At 36.8% G+C, this 24,355-nt stretch overlaps 1 protein-coding gene across 6 annotated transcripts in view; it reads left to right on the top strand.

The window, feature by feature from the left end:
• ZNF131 (zinc finger protein 131) overlaps window positions 1–16,159 on the top strand; it is a 40,607-nt gene extending 24,448 nt beyond the window's left edge. For all 6 annotated transcript variants that reach the window (XM_069095332.1, XM_069095334.1, XM_069095335.1 and 3 more), the window contains 2 exons: window positions 10,624–10,754; window positions 14,129–16,159. In XM_069095332.1, coding sequence (XP_068951433.1) covers window positions 10,624–10,754; window positions 14,129–14,770 — 773 coding nt within the window. In that variant the 3' untranslated portion in view covers window positions 14,771–16,159. The remainder of the gene's footprint in view (window positions 1–10,623; window positions 10,755–14,128) is intronic.
• The last annotated feature ends 8,196 nt before the right edge of the window (window positions 16,160–24,355 follow it).

The raw sequence follows: 24,355 nt of genomic DNA, 5'->3' as shown, positions 1-24,355 counted from the left end.
AATTTTTTAACTAAATATTTCCTTGGGGTAGACAGGATTAAGTTAAAGAAGCAAATAGCACTTAGCTACTTGCCTCCAAGTAGCATAGATAAGATGGGGGGAGGAAGTCAGCATTCTGCCTTTTTAGCTTCTCATCCTTCTTTCCCTAGCCTATATGTATTTTTTTTTTCCAAGCAATTGGGGTTAAGTTAACTTGCTCAAAGTTACACGGCCAGTTATTTTGTGTGGGTGGCAAGTATCTGAGGCTGGAACCGATCCTGGGTCTCCTGACGCTGGGGCTTGTGCTCTTACTCACTGCACCACCTGGCCTCCCCTTAGCCTATATTTTCTTACCTATTTTGATTTCCCTCGTTTCCTTCAATTGTTATTTACCATCTACTAGCATTATAACTACAGTTCAGCTTACAGACCTGAATTTTAGACTGGTTGGTGAAAAAGAACTATGCTAGTAAAAATGATAGATCAAATAATTAGGAGTTGATTGTATTAGTTGAGAACAAAGATAATATAAAAACTGAGTGATTCTCAAGGTCAGATATCCCCAGAGAAATTAAGTATGTATTCCCTAATTTCTGGTTTGGTGGTGTAAAAACCATCTGAGAGGAAGGAAAGAAGTCACTGTTCACTCAAGAGTGAATCAACAAAACAAGTAACTTGAGTTGATGGTCTGTAAAACTTGTAGCATTTTAAATTTATTCGAGGAAGTCAAGGGTCGTCTCCTATTATGATTGCTCTAGTGAAGTAGAACAAATTCCATCTCAGAAGAGATTTCAAAACAAAGCCTGGACATCCATATTTTGGTTTTGTTGGAGAGGGAATTCCTGTTTGACTACTGCTTTGATTAGGTGAGTTTGAGGTCCTTCTAACTCCGATATGAAGTTAGAAGATTTTAAAAAATTTTTTCGTTGCCACTGGTCTACTGAGTAATGTTGGTAGGCCTTTATATCTAAAGATGAGAAATAGTGTAAGAATTAGTGTTTGGGGTGCAGGGTTCCAGTCTTAGTTCTTCTGTTGACTTGGTTTTATAGGAATATGAAAATTATTTGTTCTCTATGGACTTTAGTTTCTTTGTATGTACTACAGGATGATAATGCTTATAATATCTACTACCTGTTAACATGTTAAAAACAAGCATGATGGCTAATTTCTGAAATAGTAGATCAAGGATGTGAGGGTAGAGCAAAAGTAATCTTGGTAGAGGGTTTCTAATCTCATTTTGAAGAGTATGTTCCATATATTTATAGTCCAATAAAACTAGTAAGTATTTACTTCATGCAGGGTACCATGTTAGGTGCTAGAGATATAAAGACAAAAGCAAAAGTCTCTGACCTTGTGGGTCCTGTGTTCTGCTTGACAGGATAACATCTATATAGAGTAAACACAATGTAATTTGAGGAGGGAGAGAAGAGAGTACTTCATAGAGGGGCAGCACCTCTATTGAGTGTTGAAGGAAGAGAAAGATTCTGATAGGAAGAAATGAGCAAAGGTATCCTAGGAATGGGGAAATGGCTCGTGCAAAACTGGGAGATGAAATACTAAGTTCAAATAATGTATAATTCAGTTTTTTTGCTACCTTATAGAAGGTGGGAAAGGGAATAATATGAAATGCACCTAGAAAGGTAGATAGCAACCACATTGTGACTCCTTAAATAGCAGCCCAAGTTGGTATTTTATCTTAGAGTCAATAGGGAACCAGTGAAGGCTTTCGAGTTGGAGCCATGGTCAAAACTATGCCTTCTTAGGAAGATTTTTTTTGCTCTTATATGGCGAGGAGAGAGATTAGGATCTCTGAGACCAATAAAGAGGCTGTATTAATAGTGTAGGTGAGAGATAATGAAGTCTTGGAGTATAAAGGCTATGTGGTTGGAGAGAAGGGATTGGATATAAAAGAGATATAGGTAGAATTAGTAGAACTTAGACAGTGGTTGGTATGAGGGGCTCAGAAGGCTAAGTCAATAAGTAGACAAAGTAAGCTTATGTAGCCTTTTTACCTCTTAGTTATGTAATTGCACTTATGAGATCTGTTATAACAAATCATCTGTGAAAGCCTGTCTGTACCTTATGTTTTTTTCAAGGATGCATATATATATGTAAAGACTAACATTATAAAAAATATTATAGAACTGAGAATGTTAAGTTGTGCTAGCTTCTGGATTCTTAAGTTGCCCTGTTGGGACATAATTAGCGTCTTGTTATCTTTTCTGTTTGTTTTTTTTTAAAGCAGTAGGGGTTAAGTAACTTGCTCAAGGTTACATGGCCAGTTATTTTTGTATGGGTGCCGAGTATCTGAGGCCAGAACCAATCCCAGGTCTCCTGACACTGGGGCTGGCACTCTTATTTACTGCGCCACCTGGCCTCCCCTAAGCAGTTGGGGTTAAGTAACTTGCTCAAGGGTACATGGCCAGTTATTTTGTGTGGGTGTTAAGTATCTGAGCCCAGAACCGATCCCAGGTCTCCCGACTCTGGGGCTGGTGCTCTTACTGCGGCACCTGGCTACCCCTTTTTCTGTTCTTTTAAAAACTTTTTCAATGGAGATCTAGAAAACCAACTCTTAAGCTCTTTAATACTGTGTTGCCTCCAGCGTAAATTGCTTCCATATGTGTTTGGTTAGTTCCAGGTGTACTTTACAACTTTTGTTTTTATTCTAACAATTGGTTTTATTTGTTGATTTTTTTGGTCTTTATTAATTTGTTTACTTTTAATTTACAAAATCATTACCACAATTCCTTGAGTTTCAAATTTTATCTCCCTCTCTCCCTGCCTCCCCCCCCCCCTTCCCCCGCATACAATCAAGTAGAGTATCTGCCAATACTTTCACATTAGGTGTTAGGTTATAAAGAAGGATTGTATCAGATGGAATGAAGAATGGGAAAGAGGAAACAAAACCAAACAAGAAACAGCAAAAGAGCAGGTAGTTTGCTTCAATCTGGTTTCAAACTCAGTTCTTTCTCTGGATATAAACATCTCTCTCCATGAGTCTTTTTGGGTTGACTTATGACTCTCTGGAATGCTGAGAAGAGTTCGGTTTATCAAAGTTGGTCGTCACACATACGTTGTGTCTGTAATTGTGTACAAATTTCTCCTGGCTCTCTACTCTTCTCACTCAGCATCAGTTCGTATAAGCCTCTTCAGGTAAATATGAAGTCCATCTGTTCTTCGTTTCTTTTATTGCACAGTAGTATTCCATAACATGCATATGCTACAACTTGTTCAGCCATTCCCCAATTGATGGGCATCCCCTTAATTTCCAGTTCTTTGCCACTACAAAAAGAGCTGCTATAAATATTTTTGTACATATGGGTCTTTTTTCAACTTCTGTGATCTCTTTGGGATACAACCCTAGAAGTGGTATTGCTGGGTTTTCTTTATTTTCTTGATTTAGAATCATGTTTTCCAAGCATAAGTTCATCACCGTCTCCTATGCTTGACTTTGCATTGAAGTGAGTTTAAGATCTCTGTAGCATTTCTCTACTTCATCTTCTGCATCACTTATATATAGGCTGCATTTATCCTGATAGAGTCCTGTTTGCTAAGCTTGTTATATGAGCACTTGTAAGAATTCTTTGATATGTATTAAACAGCTACTGTGTGCAAGGCACTGGGAATTCAAAATAAAAACAATAGTCACTTCCTTTAAGGAGCTTACATTCCAGAATGTACTCCATGTATAAATAGTATAATACAAGGTAAATTAACAGGAAGGGCATTAACAGCTGAGGGACATTAGGGAAGGCTTCAAGGCACTGGAGCCAACCCTTAAAAGAGAAAAAAAGATTTTGAGAGGTAAAGATGAGGGAGATGACATTCAAAGCAAGAAAGATAGCCTGTATGAATACATGGAGGTGGGAGATGGTTTGCTAAATTTTGGGGTTAGAACAGGATAATACATAGGCTTTTGACTGGAATATGGAATGCATGACTATGAGCAATGTCAAATAAGGCCCGAACTGTATTCAGGAGCAAGTTTTAGGAGGTTCTTTAATGCCTGGGGTAATGGAGAACTATTGAAGGTTGTCAGACCAAGGGAGTAACACAGTCAGACCTGTGTTTCAAGAAGATTATTGTGGAAGATAGATTATAGAGGGAAGAGATTGGAGATAGGGAAACCAATTAGGAGACTATGCAGTAATTCAAAAGAAGAGTGATGAGGACCAGAATTAAGGTGATAGACATACGAGTATAGAAGAGACATGCTATGGAGCTCGAGTCAATACTTGGGAACTGTTTGGATACAGAAAGGAGTGGGAAAGTCTAGGATGATTCTTAAGGTTATAAATTTTGGAAATAGTAAGCCAGTATGAAGCAGAAAGTTTCTCAGTGGTAGTTGTAGATTTAATTATGTAGTCATTGTTTTGTTATATTTTGAACACTGTTTGAAGTGAACATCCAGGAGGAGATGTCTAGCAAGCATTTGATAATGTGAGACCTAAGAGTTCTTGTGAGAGTAGGCTTGATATAGATTTAGAATTCACCTGCATAGAGATGACAATTGAACCAATTGGAGGGCTGATGAGTGAAGAAAAAAGGGGGATGGAAAAGAAAGAGAGGATAAGAGAGAGCAGGATAGAATCTTCCATGGTAAGGGTTTGAGAGATAGTTGACCATCCATCAAAAGAGGCTAAGAGGAAACCATTGAAACACCGAAGACTAAAACAATTTCTTTTTGTGTGTGTGTGTGTGTGTGCTTTTTTTGGAGGGCACTTGGGGTTAAGTGACTTACCTAAGGTGACACGGCTAGTATGTGTCTGAGGCCACATTTGAACTCAGGTCCTCCTGATTCCAGGGCAGATGCTCTATTCACTTCACCACCTAGCTGCCCCCTGAACAATTTCTTGAAAGCCAAGAAAAAAGAGGAAGAAGAAATTCAAGAGGAGGAGAGAGAAATGCCTAAAAGCAGTTTAAGCAGTCTTGTCCTTCTGAATTTCAGATATATTTAAGTTTTATAGCAGAACTTTCAACTGTCTATTTATTTATTTTTAAGCAATTGGTGTTAAGTAACTTGCTCAAGGTTACACGCACGGCCAGTTATTTCTGGGTGTGGTGCTGAATATCTGAGCCTGAATTTGATCCAGGTCATCCCAACACTGGAGCCGGTGCTCTTACTCGCTGAGCCACCTGGCCGCCCCTAAGCAATTGGGGTTAAGTAACTTGCTCAAGGGTACACGGCCAGGTGTTTCTGGGTGGGTGCTAAGTGTCTGAGCCCGGGATTCGATCTCCAGGTCTTCTCAGCACTGGAGCCGGTGCTCTTACTTGCTGTGCTACCTGGCCGCCCCTGTCTCTTTATTTTTTAGTCCATACAAAACTCATACAGCATTTGTAAACTGTCTCAAGCAGCATACGTAATAATAATTGTAATGGAGGACAATAACTGACATAAGGTTTTAATAAAATAAATAAAATGAAATGAAATTCTAAAATAAAGGAAATTCGGGGTTCTAATTTGTAGTTAGGTATTAGAATCCACTTGAAACTGAGGTAGACTATGGTAAACAGCATTATATTTTTTCTTGTATACAAGAACATGTAGAATCTGGCACAATTATTTACTTAAAAGGTACTAGGGAAGATTCTCCCCCCCCCCCCCATCATCTACTAGCAAAGTCTACTCAGGAAGCTCAGGGAACTAGCTTAGTTTGTAATTGACTAGACCTTAGACCTTAGTCCTGCCTCAGACAAAGGTTTGTCCACCTCAAATTGCCATACATATTTGCTCTTCGAGGCATGCTGTATTTGTTGGTCGGTAGAGTGTTGCAGGTGATTTTTCAATATAAACATTGGTGTATTCTAGATTTTTCCATAACTAATTTAGTGAAAAATCAGATCTGACCTTGAATCAAGGTCGGGTCAACCAAGAGATTAGAGCACTTTACCCAGATCAGTTTGATCATTTCTCATCTACCCATTCCTTTAAAGTCACTTCACTTGTGGCTGTTCAAGTTGTTGACGTGCAAAGTGAACTAACACTGAACTTGAAGATAGAAGGCATTTTTTAGAAGAAAATATTTGACCTTAATAAACTGTGATTATTACAGGATCAATATTTAGATGAAAATTAGGTGAAATTTATTTATTTATCAATATTTAGATGAAAAAAAGTAAGATATATAAAAATTCTTAATACCAAAGCACATTAGTCTGGGTGGTATCTTGTTTTCTAATTTTTAAAAGAAAGTGGAATATATAGTTATCTGTAAACAGTTAAAACTTCAGTAATTGTTTTTAAAGGATGAAACAAAACCAGTCTAGCAGAAGTATTGTTTTGTAGTTTCTGCAATGTAGGCCGAGAATTCTGATTCCTGCTCTGACTCAGATTTAGCAGCACAACTGGAGACATAGCCTCTGGATGCAAATTTTACCGATATTGAAGGACCTTGGATATACCTCTCTCTTCCTCTATTTCATCATCTGTAAAAATAGGGATGATCCCTGCCACACCTATTTCACATGGTATTATGAGAATCAAGTACAGTAATCATAGCTCACATTTATGTTTTACAGACATGATCTCATTTAAAATCATAGGTGAAAGTGTTTTTTTTATAAAACATGAAAGTGCCCCACTGATGTAAGGTGGCAATGTAATTGTGGGCATGAGTGTATAGAGAAAAAGCTAGAAATACTACTTCATAATACTACATGCTTGCCTCTGAAAGATATCATTGCTTGTACCTAAATAATTGCTTTAACTAGTATACCTTTTGTTACCATAAGGTTTTTAAATGGAAAAAAAAGTCCTCTAGATTGCAGTTATGTCTGTCCTCTTCCTAATACATTTTCTTTTTTTCTTTTTGGAGGGGAAAAGCAGGGATATTGGGGTTAAGTGACTTGCCCAAGGTCACACAGCTAGTATGTGTTAAGTGTCTGAGGCTGGATTTGAATTCAGGTCCTCCTGACTCCAGGACCAGTGCTGTGTTCACTGCACCACCTAGCCACTCTTCAACACAATGTTTCTAATTCCAATAACTGTTGTGGGGTGAGCACATTCTCTTGTGTTTGGCTATTTACCCAAGTCCAGTGGTTTACAAATAATGGAGAATTATGTGGTGGTAATGTTGTATAGTGGAAGGAGTTGGAGGCAAAGACTGAGGTTTGAATCCTGCTTCTAGTACTTAACAATGAAAGTCTCTTAACATCTGAGTACCTCAGTTTCCTTATCTATAAAGTGGGAATAATATCTGTAGTATAGTCTTAAATTGTTATAAGCATCAAATGAAATCATGTATGTAAAGTGCTTTGTAAACTTTCAAGTGTTATATTGATGTCAACTTTTGTTAAATGTATTCAATTATTTTTTTTCCTTAATAGTATTTTCCAGTTACATGTAAAGATAGTTTTCAACATTCATTTTTGTAAAATTTTGAGTTCCAAATTTTTCTCCCTCCCTACCTCCACTCCCTAAGCAAGGAGTCTGATATAGGCTATGCAGGTACAGTTACGTTAAATGTACTTCCATATTAGTCATGTTGTGAAAGAAGAATCAGAACAAAGGGGGAAAACCATGAGAAAGGAAAAAGAAACAAAAAAGAAAATTGTATTCTTCAATCTGCATTCAGACTCCGGAGTTCTTTCTTTGGGTGCGGTTACCTTTTTTCATCATGAGCTAAGTCATTGCACAGCGTTGCTGTTGCTGTGTTCATTGTTCTTCTCATTCTGTTCACTTCACTCAGCATCAGTTCTTGTAAGTCTTTTCGGGTTTTTCTGAAATCTGCCTGCTCATCTTTTTTTTTTTTTAAGTCTATTGGCCTCAGTACTTTAAAAAAAAAAAACATTTCCACATGAGCTGTGCTGTGAAAGAAGGATTGGAACAAAAGGGAAAAACCATGAGAAAGAGAAATAGTATGTTTTGATCTGCTTTCAGACTCCGTATTTCTTTCTCTGGATGTGAATAATGTTTTCCATCATGAGTCTTTTGGAATTGTCTTAAATCATTGCATCACTGAGAACAGCCAAGTCTAGCAGTCAGTCATCAAACAATGTTGCTTTACTGTGTACAGTGTTCTCTTAGTTCTGTTCACTTCACTCAGCATCAGTTCACATAGGTCTTTCCAGGTTTTTCTGAAATTTTCCTGTTCATCATTTCTTATGGAACAATGGTATTCCATTATATTCATATACCACAACTTGTTCAGTGCTGGATCAAAGCAATATACAGTTTTATAGCTCTTTGAGCATGATTCCACAATTACTCTTTTTATATTAAAAATCTAACTCTGACTTTAAAATATTTAATCAGTAAGGTATAATTCTTAGCAACAAAGCTACTCACTTAAAAGAAAGTTTAAATCATTTTAAAGTGCATATTAAATTTATTATTGTAGTATAACACAGAGGGCGGCTAGGTGGCGCAGTGAATAGAGCACCAGCCCTGGAGTCAGGAGTACCTGAGTTTGGATCTGGCCTCAGACACGTAACACAAAAAAACTAGCCATGTGACCTTGGGCAAGTCACTTAACTCCAATTGCCCTCCAAAAAAACACAAACAAAAAAACTGTAGTATAACACATACTGATTGTGTCCCCTTCTCGATTTTTATATTCTGTATATTTTAAAATATTTGTTGATGCCCTTTTTTTTTGTGGCATCTCTATCATTACCCATTAACTGAAGTTCCTCCTTTGTAACAATAGTACAGTCAAGTAAAACAAAGCAACATGTTAACTGCATTTGAAAAAATATGCAACATTCTGCACCTCAGATTTATTACCTATCTTCCAAGAGGCAGGAGTTATTCTTTATCTGTCTTGGGAGTCGATTAGTCACTATTTATTGGTCAGAGCTCTGAAGTCTTTAAAAGTTATTTTGTTTCACGCTGTGCCCCATGAGTATAAATTGTTCTCTTGTTTCTGCCCATTTTACTCGGTTCATTTAAGTCTTTCCAAATTTCCCTGAATCCCTCATTGGTTATATTTTCAGCATAGTAATATTTCATTACATTCACATACTATAATTTGTCTAATCATTTCTAATTGGTGGCAAGCTATTTAGTCTTCTCCTAGCTCTGAAGTGCAAGACTTCATAGTGTATATACAGGGTGTGCATTTCAAAGCTATACATATTTATTTCTAAGCAGTGACAGTAATTCAGACAATGTAGCAAGAAGAATAGTTAGAAGGCTTCCCCCCCTCCCTCCAAATCTGGGCATACTGTCCTAGAAGTGTACACATAAGGAAGAGTGGACACAAACATAGAGTGGTATCAAGGCACATGTGTAAGGAACAGAGGCCACCTGAGCAACTCAACTCTGGAACTGCAGGACCTCTCTGACCTCCCTTCTGTAACCCATTCCTACAATGGGGGGCATGGTATCAGTGATGGAAGAGTCATGCTATTGCCTCTCTGGGACATTGGAGTGAAGGCTGGATAGGTCATTCTGTGACTGTATATAGACCATAAAGATTGGAAGTTAAACCAGTCTAGAAACTTTATAAAGAAGGTTTTGACTTTTTTTTTCCCTGATCATATTACTCTTCTTAGATTAATTCTTAATCTATTCTGAATTTTGGTAAGCATTTACAATTCATAATATGTAATTTAGTACTTAATTGTCTACTGCTTTATGACTCGAGAATAATTAAAATAGATATATCAGTTTAAACATGTTTTCTCTTTGATCCTCACATTATACTTGTGAGAGACAGTAGGTGTTGAGATTTAGAGGTATTCTCTGAAGTGAAGTTTTAACTAAATAGATCTGGAACTCAAAATAAGATTCCATTTTAATGCTTTCTTGAATTTTTCCTTGCCTTTTTTGTGTATGTGTGAGATTCAGTATTTGAAGATTGTTGTAAATATTGAATTATGGAATCTCAGAGTTGGAAAGGATCTGAAGATCACTTTTTAGTGAAGTCCATGTATGCGCAAGAATCCCTTCTCTAGCATCCCTAAGAAGTGTTCATCCTTGCTTTCCTCGGAGATTCCTAGTGAATGTACTCACTGATTCTAAACATTCTCTTTTTGCATACCTCTAGTTAGAAATTTTCACCTTACATTGAACCTGGAATCTGCCTCTTTGTCCAAGTTTTTCCCTCAGGAAGGAAGGAAGATAAGCTTAATTCCTTTTCCACATGACAGACAAATGTGTGTCTGTCCTTGTACTTTTAAATGATAGTTAAGCCTAAACATTAATAAACTGCCATGCTAAGTGAACCATAATTTGATTTGTAATGTGAGGACATTGGACTAAATGATCTCAGATCCTTTCTTGCTCTAAAATTCTGTGATTCTCTGATTTCAGGATTAAGCCACCTCCTGGTAGAAGTTACACTCTAGTGATACATGTAACCCTTCCCCCCAAATGAATTACTGATATAACAGAACTTGCTTAGTTGATATTTTTACCTAAGAAAAAAAATTAGAAGATCATTAAAGGAACCTGGGTCCAAGTTAAGGATGCTTTATCATCATTGCAATACTCTTTTAAAAACTTCGTGGCCTGAGTAATATTATATTTTCCCATTTTCAGATTCTATAAGAACTTCTTATTCATGAATACTGAATTTCTCATGTCCCCAACTCCATTGCATTTTCGCAATCTATTTACAAAGAATGCCAAAATCAATCTTTGAAGTGATCTTGCTATTCCTGTTTTCTTTAATTTATACATCTATTTCTCTCTTTTAATAGGTGAAAAACCTTTTGAATGTCCAAATTGTCATGAACGTTTTGCTAGGAATAGCACACTCAAATGTCATCTGACTGCATGCCAATCTGGTGTGGGGGCTAAAAAAGGAAGAAAGAAGCTTTATGAATGTCAGGTATGTAGGGTTGGCTTTTTCCCTCCCTTTTTCTTTACACTCCCTAGTCTGTCTTGTAAATATTTGAAACTGAGACCTTGTGGGTTTTTTCCCCTCTTGCTTCTAGGATGTCAGAGCTCAAGGAAAAAGGTTTAATTAAGGTGGTAGGTTTGGAAATCAGTAAGAAACAAGACCAATATTTTGACCTTTGCTTGGCAGGTGGAGGAAAGATTAGCTCAACCCCAGGCACAAAGGTTTTTATTCTCTAAATTTCCAGAGCTATTACAAAAGTTCTATAATTCCAGATAATAACAGCTCCTGAAGTAGTACTTTTTAATTGAAAAATTTAATTACTTCATTATGTCCACCTAAACTATTTAACTCTGCCCTCTGATAGCTGAAATATTCCCCTGCAACTATTATAATCTGTATGTATCCCAGGTATTCTGTGGGTTTTAATCTTGTTAGCCTAGGGAAATATGTCACTATTACTTTCTATTGCTAGCTTTGGAATGTCATAGAGCCACTTAATATACCCATAGGTTTAAATTTGTATAATATTACAATAGATCTGTTCATTGAATCTGTACATTTGAAGTGAAAGAACAAAACTGCAAATGTGGAATAATTTGGCTAACAATAGAGATAGCAAATTATTAGCAGAGCTGTATTTAGAAAAGCCTGATTGACTTTTTTTTTTTTTGCTTTTTTTTGGAGGGTAGGGCAATTGGGGTTAAGTGACTTGCCCAAGGTCACACGGCTTGTTTTTTTGAGTGTGTGTGTGTGCGCGCTGGGCAAGTGTCTGAGGCCGGATCCGAACCCAGGTCCTCCTGACTCCAGGGCGGGTGCTCTACTCACTGCACCACCTAGCCGCCCCGACTTCTCTTTTCTTGACTTTCTCTATTAATAGTTCTTTGAATCAGTACCATCTCATATTTTTTGTAAGTTATTTTTGTGTGCCCACTATTATTGAAAACTTGTCATCACAGAAAACTCGAACATGTTAAGGATTTTATTAGCTGCCATTTTCGTTTCATCAATGTGTGTTTTGATTTCTTTTAACAATGTAACAGATTTCAGTTCTGAAACAAGCACACAAACACAAAATGCCAAGGGATTGGGTTAAAAGCAAGACTTCACTTCTTTTCACCAGAAATGAGGCAAGAATTGACACCTCTTACTACTTTCAAAAATTCAGGAAGGAGAGGAAGGAGCTGATTATAAATACTGAATTTTTATGCCAGACACTGAATAAGTACAGTCTCCTTTGATTTTTATTTAGTAATTAAGTTCTTTAAAGAAAGACTTTCTATAACTTAAAATATTGTAACTATCTAAAATTTAATTTTAAAAATCCTCTTCCATAAATCAAGAATGACCACTATGCTATATTTCTTTGAGTAGAAGATTGCTGTCATATCTAAAAACATTTCAGTACCTGGATATATAGGTTCCTCATTCCATATGGAATAGTTGAGTTATTAGACTAATTTAATTTTCATAATTATAACTTTAATTTTTTCCAAGAAAATGTTCTTAATGGTAGTCAGTTTATGAATTGTGTGAGTTCCCTGTCCATCAACACCCTGACTCCTTTGTTCATTTAAATTTTTAACTTTTTTTTTAATTTTAGACTTAAATACTAAAACTTAAATATACAATAGAGAAAAGAAAAGCATATTGTACTTAAATATTGAAACTTAAATACAAAATAAGGAAAGAGAAAAAAGCACATCATGTGCACAGCAGAATATGAGAGGATTCAAAATATATAGCAATAAATTTCCATTTCAAGATAGCCTATATAACAAACACTACCTTTGTGTTGAAAACTGTCCATCTTTTCTTTGATTCCTTGTTAGTTTTCTTTTGTTCTCTGCTGTGTACTTTTTACTTTGTTCTTTTTTTCCCTTTTCCTCTCCCCACTCCCAGAAGGCTACAATTAAGTGTGGATATATTTGCCTACAGATATACACATACATATATGTATATAAATACACACATAGTTTCCCTGACAAATTCTACTGCTGATTTTTGTTTTTATGTTTGTACATATCTCTTATTTCTTGTCCCTCCTGACTCCTCTACTTTAATTCTCCCTCCTACTTTGTCCTTCTGTTACTTAACCTACCCCGCTTCAGGAATCCCTCCTTATCCTCCCTTTGCCTTAAATCTAAATACCCTTCTGTATCCCTCCCATTGACCTATTCCTTCACCCCCCTCTCTAAAGATTCTTCCCTTATCCAATTTTCAACTTTTAGATTCAATAGATGCCATATATCTGGAAGCAAATTTAGAGAAAACAAATTCCTGTTTATGTGAAATTTTTTATTAAAAAAATTCATTCAAAAATCTGTAAAATGTTGGCTTTGCCCTCAGCAACTTTACAGTCTACTTTTGTCTTCCCTGTTATTTTTAACAAATGTTCACGTAGACAAATACTAAGTATCTTATTTTGTGCTAGGCACTAGAGATACAAGTATGAAAATTGTCATAGTTCCCCGACTTCAAAAACCCCAGAGTTTTAATATATGAATAATTATAATGAAAAAAAGTTTATAATTGCCATAGAATGGTGTGGAGTGCTATAGAAATTCAGAGGAAGAAGGGAGTTGATCAGGAAATACTTCATGGAAGAAGAGATGTGAAAATTGACAGTTAAAGGAAGGCATGTTTGAGAAACAAGTAGTCCAATTTGGAGCATAGAGTATATGTAGAAATAAAGCTGGAGAGGTGGGTTGGCACTAAATCAAGGGTCTTGAATGCTAGGCCAAGGAGTTTGTTTTTTATTCACTATTTGTGACTTTCAATGTGGTGAACCAAGTAGTAGTTTTATGTCTTATACCATCAGCAGAGGTATAGGACTTTTTGTTAGTTCAAGAAATAGTTAAAATAGTTCAGGTTTCATAAAATTCTCTTCCTATTTAGATAGTTTCTTTAGAGGAGCATTTTATTTTTCTAAATTAAATTTCCAGTTGTATATATTTTCTATTCCTAAGAAATAACAGGTCAGAATATTTCTTGCTGATATATTTTGGAATTATGTTGTTAACAATATTGGTCTTTTGTCAAAAGTTGACAAAAGACCTTAGGCATTTAATAATAGTACAAATCATTTACCTCAAAACCCTGTGAGATAGAACGTTCCCCTCCCCCCATATCATCGTAATTTATATTCATTTGGAATTGAGGTAGCTTTTAATTTCTTTGAAAGATGTTTTGTGCACATATGAAAAAAATGTCTCCAGTAATGCAAGCAAGGAAAAAAAATTAGCTTAATTCTTTTATAATAAATTCATCATATTCCTAACACTGTCAGAATTTGTTTTAAGGAATGTTCTTTTAAAAATAATGTGCATTAGTTTGAAAGTTTGTCATGTGCTTAATAATTTCAGGTCTGTAACAGTGTATTTAACAGCTGGGACCAGTTCAAAGATCACTTGGTAATACACACAGGAGATAAACCCAACCATTGTACCTTATGTGACTTGTGGTTTATGCAAGGAAATGAACTAAAGAGGCATCTCAAGGAAATACACAACATTTCAGAACGAATAGTGACAGAAGAGCTTCTTTCCGTAGAGACCGTGGAAACAGAACCTGTGACATCAATGACTATTATAGAACAAGTGGGAAAGGTGCATGTGCTTCCACTCCTTCAGGTCCAGGTGGATTCAGCGCAAGTGACTGTGGAACAGGTCCATGCAGATCTGTTAGAGGACAGTCAGGTGCAAGGCACACAGGAGCTACCAGAACAGGTCCAAGTTAGTTATTTAGAAGTAGGTCGAATTCATACAGAAGAAGGGACGGAAGTACATGTGGAAGAGCTGCATGTTGAACGTGTAAATCAGATGCAAATGGAAGGACAAGATGATCTTCTAGAAGAAGCTGACCTAGCGCATGGGGACCCTGAAATCATGGACCAGGGAGAATTAGAAGAGAGTCAACAGAGCCAACCAGGTACTGAAGCCGGGAAGGAAGATCATGAACAAGGTGAAGATTTAAAGACTGAACCAATGGTAGATGGACAAACTTAAAAAATGCAAACCTAGGACAGAACAGCTGTGCCAGTTTTAGAATGAAATACCAAATGGATATTTTTTTAATTTACATTTTGGGGTTTTGAACTAAGGACAGTGTGACTATCCTTAGGAAAACAGGTGGACCAAAGCTAGAATATTTCCTATACTGCTGAACCACTCATATTATCCAGAACTGAATTTCTTTTTCCTTTTTTTTTCTTTCACTTAATGCCACAGAGGAGAGAATTTTCCCAGAAATGGGGTAGTTTTGAAAAGTTGATTAGTGGAAACTTAAATGGATTGCAACTTTATTATACTGTTTGATATGAATGTAGCTACTTTCTTTGTGATAAAGTTTCCTCTCCCCAGGTCTTTGTCCTTCCTGAAACATTTTGCATATTATAAAATCACATGTGGAATCATTAGAATACATATACATGTTCATGTATTCTAATGCATGTTAGAATATGTAGAAAAACACAGATCTGCATGAACAAAAACACATTTGTCACTGTGCGGTAAATTTTAGCTTTTGGCTTTTTTTTTCCCACCCCAATGTTCAGTGAGGCCAGCTCTGCGGCAGGGACAGAGAAACGGTGTTAAAAGTTTCAGAATGCAAAAATAATAATAATAATAAAACCCACACCCATGTGCCTTTTTCAGAACTGACTAAACTTCTACAAAGCTTCTTTAGCTATTTAAAGGTTTGTGTGTCAAAGAGCAGTGTAGATAATGCTATAGTACTTTATATTTTTGCTTATAATTGTCAGCTACCAATTCTTTCATTTAAGTTTAATTTCATATTGGCAGTTTTTTTAAAGGGCCATTTACAATTGGGAGATTTAGCTTCATCTGTGGTAAATTTTATTTGGATAAAAAGTTGCACTAGTATTTTACCACCAGATGGAAAAAAGATTAAAGAAAAGCATCATTTAAAATTAATGTATTTAAAAGCAAGTACAGAGAAAATATGTATATAATATATCAGGCTTTGGTTTTGAAATGGAACCTTCCCCTCTCCCCCATTCTTAATGTAAAGATCTTGTCCTAAATCTTTTAAAGCCATATATATGAGTGCTAAACTGTGGATTTAAAAGTAGGAGTGTAAATATTTTTAATCAGTATTACTTGGAAAATAAACTATAACCAACCACACAAAATAAAACAATGTGATATTTCCTTGATCTGTTGAACAATTCAGGAGATATTTTAAAGTAAACTTAAAAATATTTGTCGTTCTGATTTTTAATAGTTTACTTGTGTGTATGCATGTATCTGATTCTGGGTTTTTAAAAAAATGTACATAAAAGGTTAGTTGGTGACTACAAATATGAGCCCAGATACAGAATTCTCAGTAAGGAGCAAACCAAGCTCAATAAATGATTCTTCTTGTTTTGATTTAAATATTTTTTTAAATTTGATTTTTATTGTCACAGGTTGGAATCCTTTATCAGCCCAACAAGGAGAGGGAAATGGAATTCTAAATTTAATGACTGACAATTCCCACATAGGTTTCAAAGTTCTGGATGGGAAAGACCATCCACTAAAATCTAATGTCAGTGATACCTCCTTTGTAAAAACACAGAAACAAATTACTCACTCATCTCTTTGTAGAGAGTGGTAAACAAAAACAGTTGAATTTTACCAATATATTTTATGTAGATTCTTCTATGTATATATATCATTGGCCATTATATAAATATTCTATAGAATTTATTCACTTAAAGGATTTATTTTGAGGCTATTTAATACTTATTTCGATATAATTAAGTATACTAACATTGTATTTTCAGGGAGTATGCATTCTGTGAGACCTTGGAGTTCTGAAATACCTGTAATCAAAGCTTTGCCACATAGAGGTCCTCATAGACATTATGTAAAAGACTTAGTCATAATCTAGTGAGTCTGAAACTGAAAATAGCTCCAGTTGCACCAATAGGGAAGGCCAAGGTATGAAACGGGTTTATTTTTAAACATAATCTCCTTTACTTGCAAGAGCTCTGCTCATAAGATGAAGATCAGCTGCAAAGGCACATTGAAGGGTCAGATGTTGCCACTGAACTTTCAAATTGGTAAAGCATTCTAATCCAGGTTATTGAGTTCTCATCAGAAGACTTAAAACAACCAAAACCCCCCCCTCAAAATATATAATTTTCATCCCCCACCCAACTCCCTCCTCAAGGCTCTTGGGAAAGACAACTATTGTGTGGCTCCAAATACTTGTGAATTGTGTTTCTTTTGGAGTTTAGTGTTCACTTAGGGGAATAAAGACTTCTTAATCATTTCATGTTACCAAAGAATCAGTCTGACTGTCCCCTTTGTACTAGGTTACAAAGTCAGGTAAATATACATTGGGATCCATAGTACACATTTGTAGTTAGGAGAAACTCTTCAGAATGTTGCCCTTTTACTCCTTAGTCAAGGATCATGTGCTTTTAAAGCCATTCATATAAGAGTCTGACATTATTAGCATATTCCCAGGCATGATGACGTTGTATGTAACCTTAGGAACAAGCATTTAGATTTCTTAGAGGAGGTAAGTAGTGGGGTGGGATGTTGGGGAAAGACTTGGAATAAGAAGACCCAAGTTCTGGGGGTGGAGTAGAAGCAGGACCTCCACTGAGCTCCAGCTTCCACCTTCCCCTATCCATGTAAAAAGGGGACTCTAAACAAACTTTGGAGCTGCAGAACCCACAAAATGACCCAGAGAAGCTAACCTCCCTCTGAGGACAGCCCAGCAGGCTGGCACAGCACTCTGGGAGCCGAGCCCAGCCCCATGCCGAGGCTTTAGCCCCAGGACGGGCCTGACCAGCCGCGGGCCAGAGGGACTACAGATCAGCAGTGGCTGTGGCTCTTTCCAGATTTATCAACACATAGATTCGAAGAACAAAGTGAGAGGTCAGTGCAGTCTGGACTTTGGGACCAGTAAGTGGGAGTGCGTGGCTTTTGCCCCCTGGGGTGAGAAGCCTCTGAGCCGCAGCAGCTTCAGCTCCTGGCCTGTAGAGTGTAGCGGCACCAAGCACCAGTCTGAGGGGTAATCTTTCTTTAACCTTCTTGGATCTGGATTGCAGTCTAGGGTAGAGGTCCTGGGATATGTGTCCAGCTTGTCAGAGCGTGTGGAGACCTCAGAGAGGGCACCCATCTAATACCTCCGGCAGCTGAGAAAACCCCAGTGTTTGGGACGAAAGCTCCCCTATCTGGTGGCAGAGTCCTATTGTGGCAAGAAGTCCAGGGGTCAAGTGACTGAGAGGCGACATGACCAGGCAAAGGAAACAAAACACACAGAAGATTCCAACATTAGACTTCTATTTTGGGGACAAAAAGGAGCAAAGCATGGAACAGGAGGAAGACAGTGAAGTCAGAACTCCTGCACCAAAAGCTTCAAAGGAAAATACAAGCTGGTTACAGACCATAGAGGACCTTAAGAAGCAGATAAGAGAAGTGGAGGAAAAATTGGGAAGAGAAATGAGAACGATGCAAGAAAATTATGAAATGAGAGCAACAGCCTGACTGAGGAAAATAACACCTTAAAAAAACAGACTGACTCAAATGGCAAAAGAGGCTCAAAAAGGCAATGAGGAGAAGAATGCCTTAAAAAGTCTAATTTGCCAGATGGAAAAAGAATCTCAGAAGCTCAATGAGGAGAATCATTGCTTCAGAATTAGATTGGAGCAAATGGAAGCTAATGACTATGAGAAATCAAGATGCTGTTAAACAGATCCAAACAAATGAAAGGATAGAAGGTAATGTGAAATATCTCATGGGAAAAACCACTGACTTGGAAAATAGATCCAGAAGAGATAATTTAAAAATTACTGAACTACCTGAAAGCCGTGATCAAAGTAAGAACCTAGAAGTCATCCTCTAGGAAGTTCTCAAAGAAAGCTGCCCTGCTATTTTAGAACCAGAGGGCAAAATAGAGGTTGAAGGAATCCACCGATCACCTCCTGAAAAAGATCGCAAAAAGAAAACTAGGAATATTATAGCCAGGTTCTGGAATTCCCAGATTAAGGAGAGAATATTACAAGCAGCCAGGAAGAAACAATTTGAATATTGTGGAAATACAATCAGGATAACCCAGGATCTAGCAGCGTCTACACTGAAGGATGGAAGGGCTTGAAATATGATATTCCGGATGTCAAAGGAGCTGGGATTAAAACCAAGAATCACCTACCCAACAAAACTGAGCATCATGTTTCAGGGGAAAATATGGTCATTCAGTGGAATAGAGGACTTTTAAGCATTCTTGCTGAAAAAACCAGAGTTGAATAGAAAATTTGACATTCAGATACAAGAAGCAAGAGAAGCATGAGAAGGTAAGCAGGGAAAAGAAATCAGAAGCCACTTACCAAAGTTGAACTATTAACATTCCTACATGGAAAAACAATAATTTTAACTTAAGAAACTTTTCTCAGTAGTTGAAGGGACTAGAAATATATATATATATATATATGGGCATATGAATACATATGTGAATGTGTGTATATATGTTTACAGATATACATAGAGGGCACAGGACCAATTTAACAGGAAGGGATGATACTTAAAGAGGTGAGAGAAGAATATAATGAGAGGAGATGGTGAGAGACAATGGGGTAAACTCATACAGAAGAGGCAAGGGGAAATTGTTACAATGGAGGGGAAGAATAGGAAGGCAAAAGGGAATGGGTCAACCTTATTCCCATTGAATTTGGCTTGAGGAGGGAATGAAATACACACTAAATAGGGTATCTTACCCTCCAGGAGAGAAGGGGGGAAGGGGATAAGAGGGGCGATGATGGAAGGGAGGGCAGGCTGGGGGGAGGGAAGTTGGAAGCACCCACTTTTGAAAAGGGACAGGATCAAAGAGAACAAGTAGGAGGTGGGATAGGAGGAAGGGAAATATAGTCAGTCTTTTACAATATATCTACTATGTTAATGTTTTGCATTAGCCACACATGTACAACCTATACAGAACTGCTAATCTTCCCAGTAAGGGTGGGTGACAAGGGAGGAAGGGAATGAATCTGGAATTGAAAGTTTTAAAATCAAATATTCAAAAAATATATATATATATACTATTAATACTGTTTTACATGTAATTGGGAAATAAGATATACAGCCACTGGGGCATAGAGATCCCCTGGAACAGTCGAAAAGGGTATGGGAGAGAGCAGATTGGAGGAGGGAATATCCTATTTTGGGGCGGTGGGTAGGGGAAAAATGGGGAGAAAATTTGTAACTCAAAATCTGGCGGAAATCAATGATGTAAATCAGAAGTTAATAAAACATTTGAAAAAAAAAAGACCCAAGTTCAGATTCTGATTCAGATACTAGCTGTGTGACACTAGAAAAGTTCCTAAGCCTCAACTTTTCATTCTGTAAAATGAGGATAATCACAAAACCTACCTCACAGGGTTGTTGTGGGGAAAGGGTTTTGTAAATCTTGAAAAGTGAAATAGTTACTGATACTGTGCTCTTACAATGTTTCTCTAGGGAAGATCTCCACTTTCCCTATACTTTTGAAGAAATATTTTGAAAGAAATTCCTTCTCTTTTTCCCCTCCCCCCAGTCCTTAATGTAGTAAATATCTTGGACTAAAACTCTTAGCACATTGTATGTAAGGGTGCTAAACTATGCTAATGTATGTTAAGTGGAGACTGCTTGATATCATGGCAGGCCTAATAGAGAATATGAGTTCAGAACTCCCCTTTCTTCCTACTGCCTGTGCCACTTGCATCTCCTTCACTTTTCTTATCTGTAAAAAAGACAGATTGGTAGCTTCTATAAGAACCTTTTTCAGCTCAAAAAATATTTTTTTCAGATCTAATTCATAGGCACAGTGAAATATGACCCCAAAATGGTCAAAACTGGGATCTGTTGGTAAAAATTTTTTAGTCAAGTGTATTTTACAGTGTCATGTGTACAGACTTGGGAACCTCCAAGCAGTAAGCTTGAAGAATCTCTCCAGAGCATGATAGTATATCCCCTGGACCTTAAGGCTTATTTGAGTCCCTTTTGTACACAAGGGCAGAGAAACTTACTTTTTAGTAGTAGTTTTGTTCTTCAGTCTTGTCCAACTCTGTGACCCCATTGAGGTTTTCTTGGCAAAGCTACAGGAGTGGCCTGTCATTACCTTTTCCAGCTCATTTTATAGATGGGAATAAGGAGGCAAACAGGGTTGTGATTGACTCAAGGTTACACAGCTAATAAGTGTACAAGACTGGATTTGAACTCTGGTCTTCCTGATTCTAGGCCTAGCACTTTATCCACTGTACCATCTAATCATAGAGCCTGTTATTTGTTAAATGTTAATCTAACATTACTATAAGAAAATAAAAGTAAGGCTTATTCTTTGCATATGCTAAATTCAAACACTTATTTTGTGCTTATTACAAGGTGCTTTATTAGACCCTACAGGAGGGTAGTATATATTAGATCTATGCAAATAAGTAAATAGAAAGTAAATAAGTCATTTCAAGAGAAAGTGTGAATACTTTATGAAATCAGGAATAGAGAAAGCCCTGTGTAGGAAGTAGCACTTAAGGCTTGCTTTGAAAGAAGCTAGAGATTTTTAAGGCAGAGGCCAGAGGGAGTTCACATCCATATCTTTGAGGTCCACTTGAGCAAAGGTATGGGAGGCAATAGATGTCATGTATCAGGAACAGTGAGAAATCTAATTTGGATCAGAGTATGTGAAGGGGCATAATACAAAATATGTCTAGAAAGGTAAATTAGGAGCCCGGTTGTGAAAAACATTAAAATGCCAGGCTGAAGATTTTGTATTTTATCCTAGGAGTAATAAGGAGCCATTGAAAGGTTGAGAGGATGGAACTTGGTCGATTTGTATACTAGGAATGGCAGTTTGGCTGCTGTGTGAAGGTTGGAACAGAGGTTGAAACTGGGAGTCAGGAAGATGAATTAGGCCATTGCAGGAGTCCTCTTGGCTACAGAAAGTAAAAAGAGTTTCAGTTGCTACATTATTAAGGTTTTGCTTCCCCCAGAACTAAAAGCCATGCTGTGACTAGAATTTACTCCTATTGCTTGGGCTATTTCCTGAGGACTAGAAATAGATAATGATAAATGATTAAGAACTGGGTAGATTTTAATCCTAATCCAGATGTTCATTTTAGCATGGTATGGGAACTTCACAGAATTGAGATATTCCTCTTTTAGCTGTGTCAGTGCATTCAGTTTTATCCATAAAATTAAAATGTCAAGTTCATATTTGCCTAGTTTTAAGTATCCTAGGCTCTAGAATTCGAAAGTGCCTTAAAGGTCATCTGGTCCAACTCTTTAAATTTACAAATTAGGAAACTGAGGCCTGAGGGTGGAAATGACTTGCAGAAATGCACACAGGTGGTAAGCAGCCAAGGCCAGAGGTTCTCTTTCTGTTAACATACAGCCTCACTTTATAGCTGTTGGCCTTCTCATTTCAAGTATGATACTCATTCACTCAAGTAAGTTAAAATTAAGTTCTAATTTGAAGCTGATGTTCAGTCACGTCCAATTCTTGTGACTTCATGTGGCATTTTCTTGGCAAAGATGCTGGAGTCCTTTGCCATTTCCTCCTCTGGTTCATTTTACAGTTGAGGAACTGAGGCAAACAGAGCTAAGTGACTTGCACAGGGTCATACAGCTAATAAATATGTGAGATCAGGTATGACATCAGGAAGATTAGTCTTCCTGAGTCAGGCCCCAGCACCTAGCTGACCCAAACTACAAAAAATATTTGTGGCTAACTGCTTCTAATTTCATGTATAATGATAAATTAGGCTAAACAATGGTGGTACTAGAATTCATTATTAAGGATTAAAGTGGAGAACAAACCATAGGAGTTAAACATCATCAAATTAAGCTGCCTTGTCATAAACAGGGTGCTTAGCAATTAAATTTAAAGCATTTAGATATTTAAGCCATAAAAATGCATGACTTAGGATGTTCCCAGAGCTATCTGTGTAGCTCCTTAGATCTGTCTGAAGAACTATTACACCCAAATTGAAGAGTTCTTGATCTGCTGAGCATACAAGTGCTTCATAAATATTGGTTCCTTAGTCTTTTTAACATCTCTAAGGTGTAGTGAGCAGGTGGGAGATCTAGTCTGCCATACTAAATAAATAACACTGGCCTTCATGCTTTCTTGTAATTTCACATGGTACAGTAATGAATGGCATTTATAACTGTATAACCAAAACTATCAATCTTTCTAAAATTCTGAAAGAATTGACACAGATAACAAATGTTATTAATTTATTTTGCTGTATTTTTTATCAACATTTTCAAAATGAAAGTGGATACAAAGCATAACATAGTTACTCTTCACTTGGAGAACACTGGGGAATGCATAGGGAAATCAAGGAAGCTCATCAAACGTGGGGAATGACCAATTTAACTCTTTATAGGAAATCATAATATCTAGATAGCCTTGCTTGTAAGCCATTGACTTTGTCCTTGGGCAAGTCACCTCTCCATCAGTTTCCTCATCTATAGAGTGATGCCATTTCACTCTGTGACCTCAGAGTTTTCTTCCAACTTTGAAAAATCCTGTATGTGAAAACTTCCACTCATTTTCAGTAAGCAATAACTTGTCTTAATATGAGTTGCAGAGAAGGTGCTGATTTGCATTGTAGAAGACTTCCTTACCTGGAATTTGAGATACTAATGACATCACAGGTCTAGTCTTTGAAAAAAAAGCAAAACTTTTCTAGAAGGTTGTTGAAATAGAATACTGCCTTTAAATGTGGGAAGATAATATAAGAAATAATAAAAAAAAACCCTGAATGATATCAAGAAAATCAGAATCTGCTCCCTTTGATGAATTCGAGTTGACTTAACACTAAAGGTGTTAAATTGTTAAACACTAAAGGTTAATTGCAGGCTGTGAACTAACTGCCAATTTGTGAATTCACTTGAAACAGTTCTCCAGTGATGCTGGGTCAGTTCCAGTTAGAATGTAACCTCCTTGAGGAGGTCAAGGATTGCCATTTTTGTTCTTGTATCCACAGTACCTGGCATATCAGTAAGTGTAATAAATACTTGTTGAATTCTAGATTCATAGTAGCTGATACATTAATCTCATTGGTGCTAAGATGCTGAAATAAACCAGGTGCCATACTTGGCACACACAGCTACATCAGAAGTGCAATGGCCATGGATTTTTGTTATTTTAGAGGAAATGATAAGGTTGTATGTCTTTCGATATAGCTAGAAAATAATATAATTTTTTTATAAATAAATACATTATAGCATATATGTGTATACATTTATATATAAGCATTATTGAAAAAAAAATTTTTCAGGTAATTGGGGTAATCTGTTTGGGCCCACTAACTAATGTACAGTTTATTAAACTTCAAGAACAAACATTTAGGGCCAGCCAGGTAGCGCAGTGAGTAAGAGCGCTGGCCCCAGAGTCAGGAGACCTGGGATCAGTTCTGGGCTCAGATACTTAGCACCCACACAAAAATAACTGGCCGTGTAACCTTGAGCAAGTTACTTAACCCCAATTGCTTTAAAGAAAAAAAAAAGAACATTCAAAACTACTGACATCCCATTTTTAAAGATGCTGGCATACATATATATATATATATATATATATATATATATATATATATATATATA

The sequence above is a fragment of the Petaurus breviceps genome, unplaced genomic scaffold (genome assembly GCF_028583685.1).
Source record: "Petaurus breviceps papuanus isolate PSGF00001 unplaced genomic scaffold, PetGlider_PUasm1.0 226, whole genome shotgun sequence".
NCBI classification, from domain to species: domain Eukaryota; kingdom Metazoa; phylum Chordata; class Mammalia; order Diprotodontia; family Petauridae; genus Petaurus; species Petaurus breviceps.
This window is presented reverse-complemented; position numbering and strand designations above follow the sequence as displayed.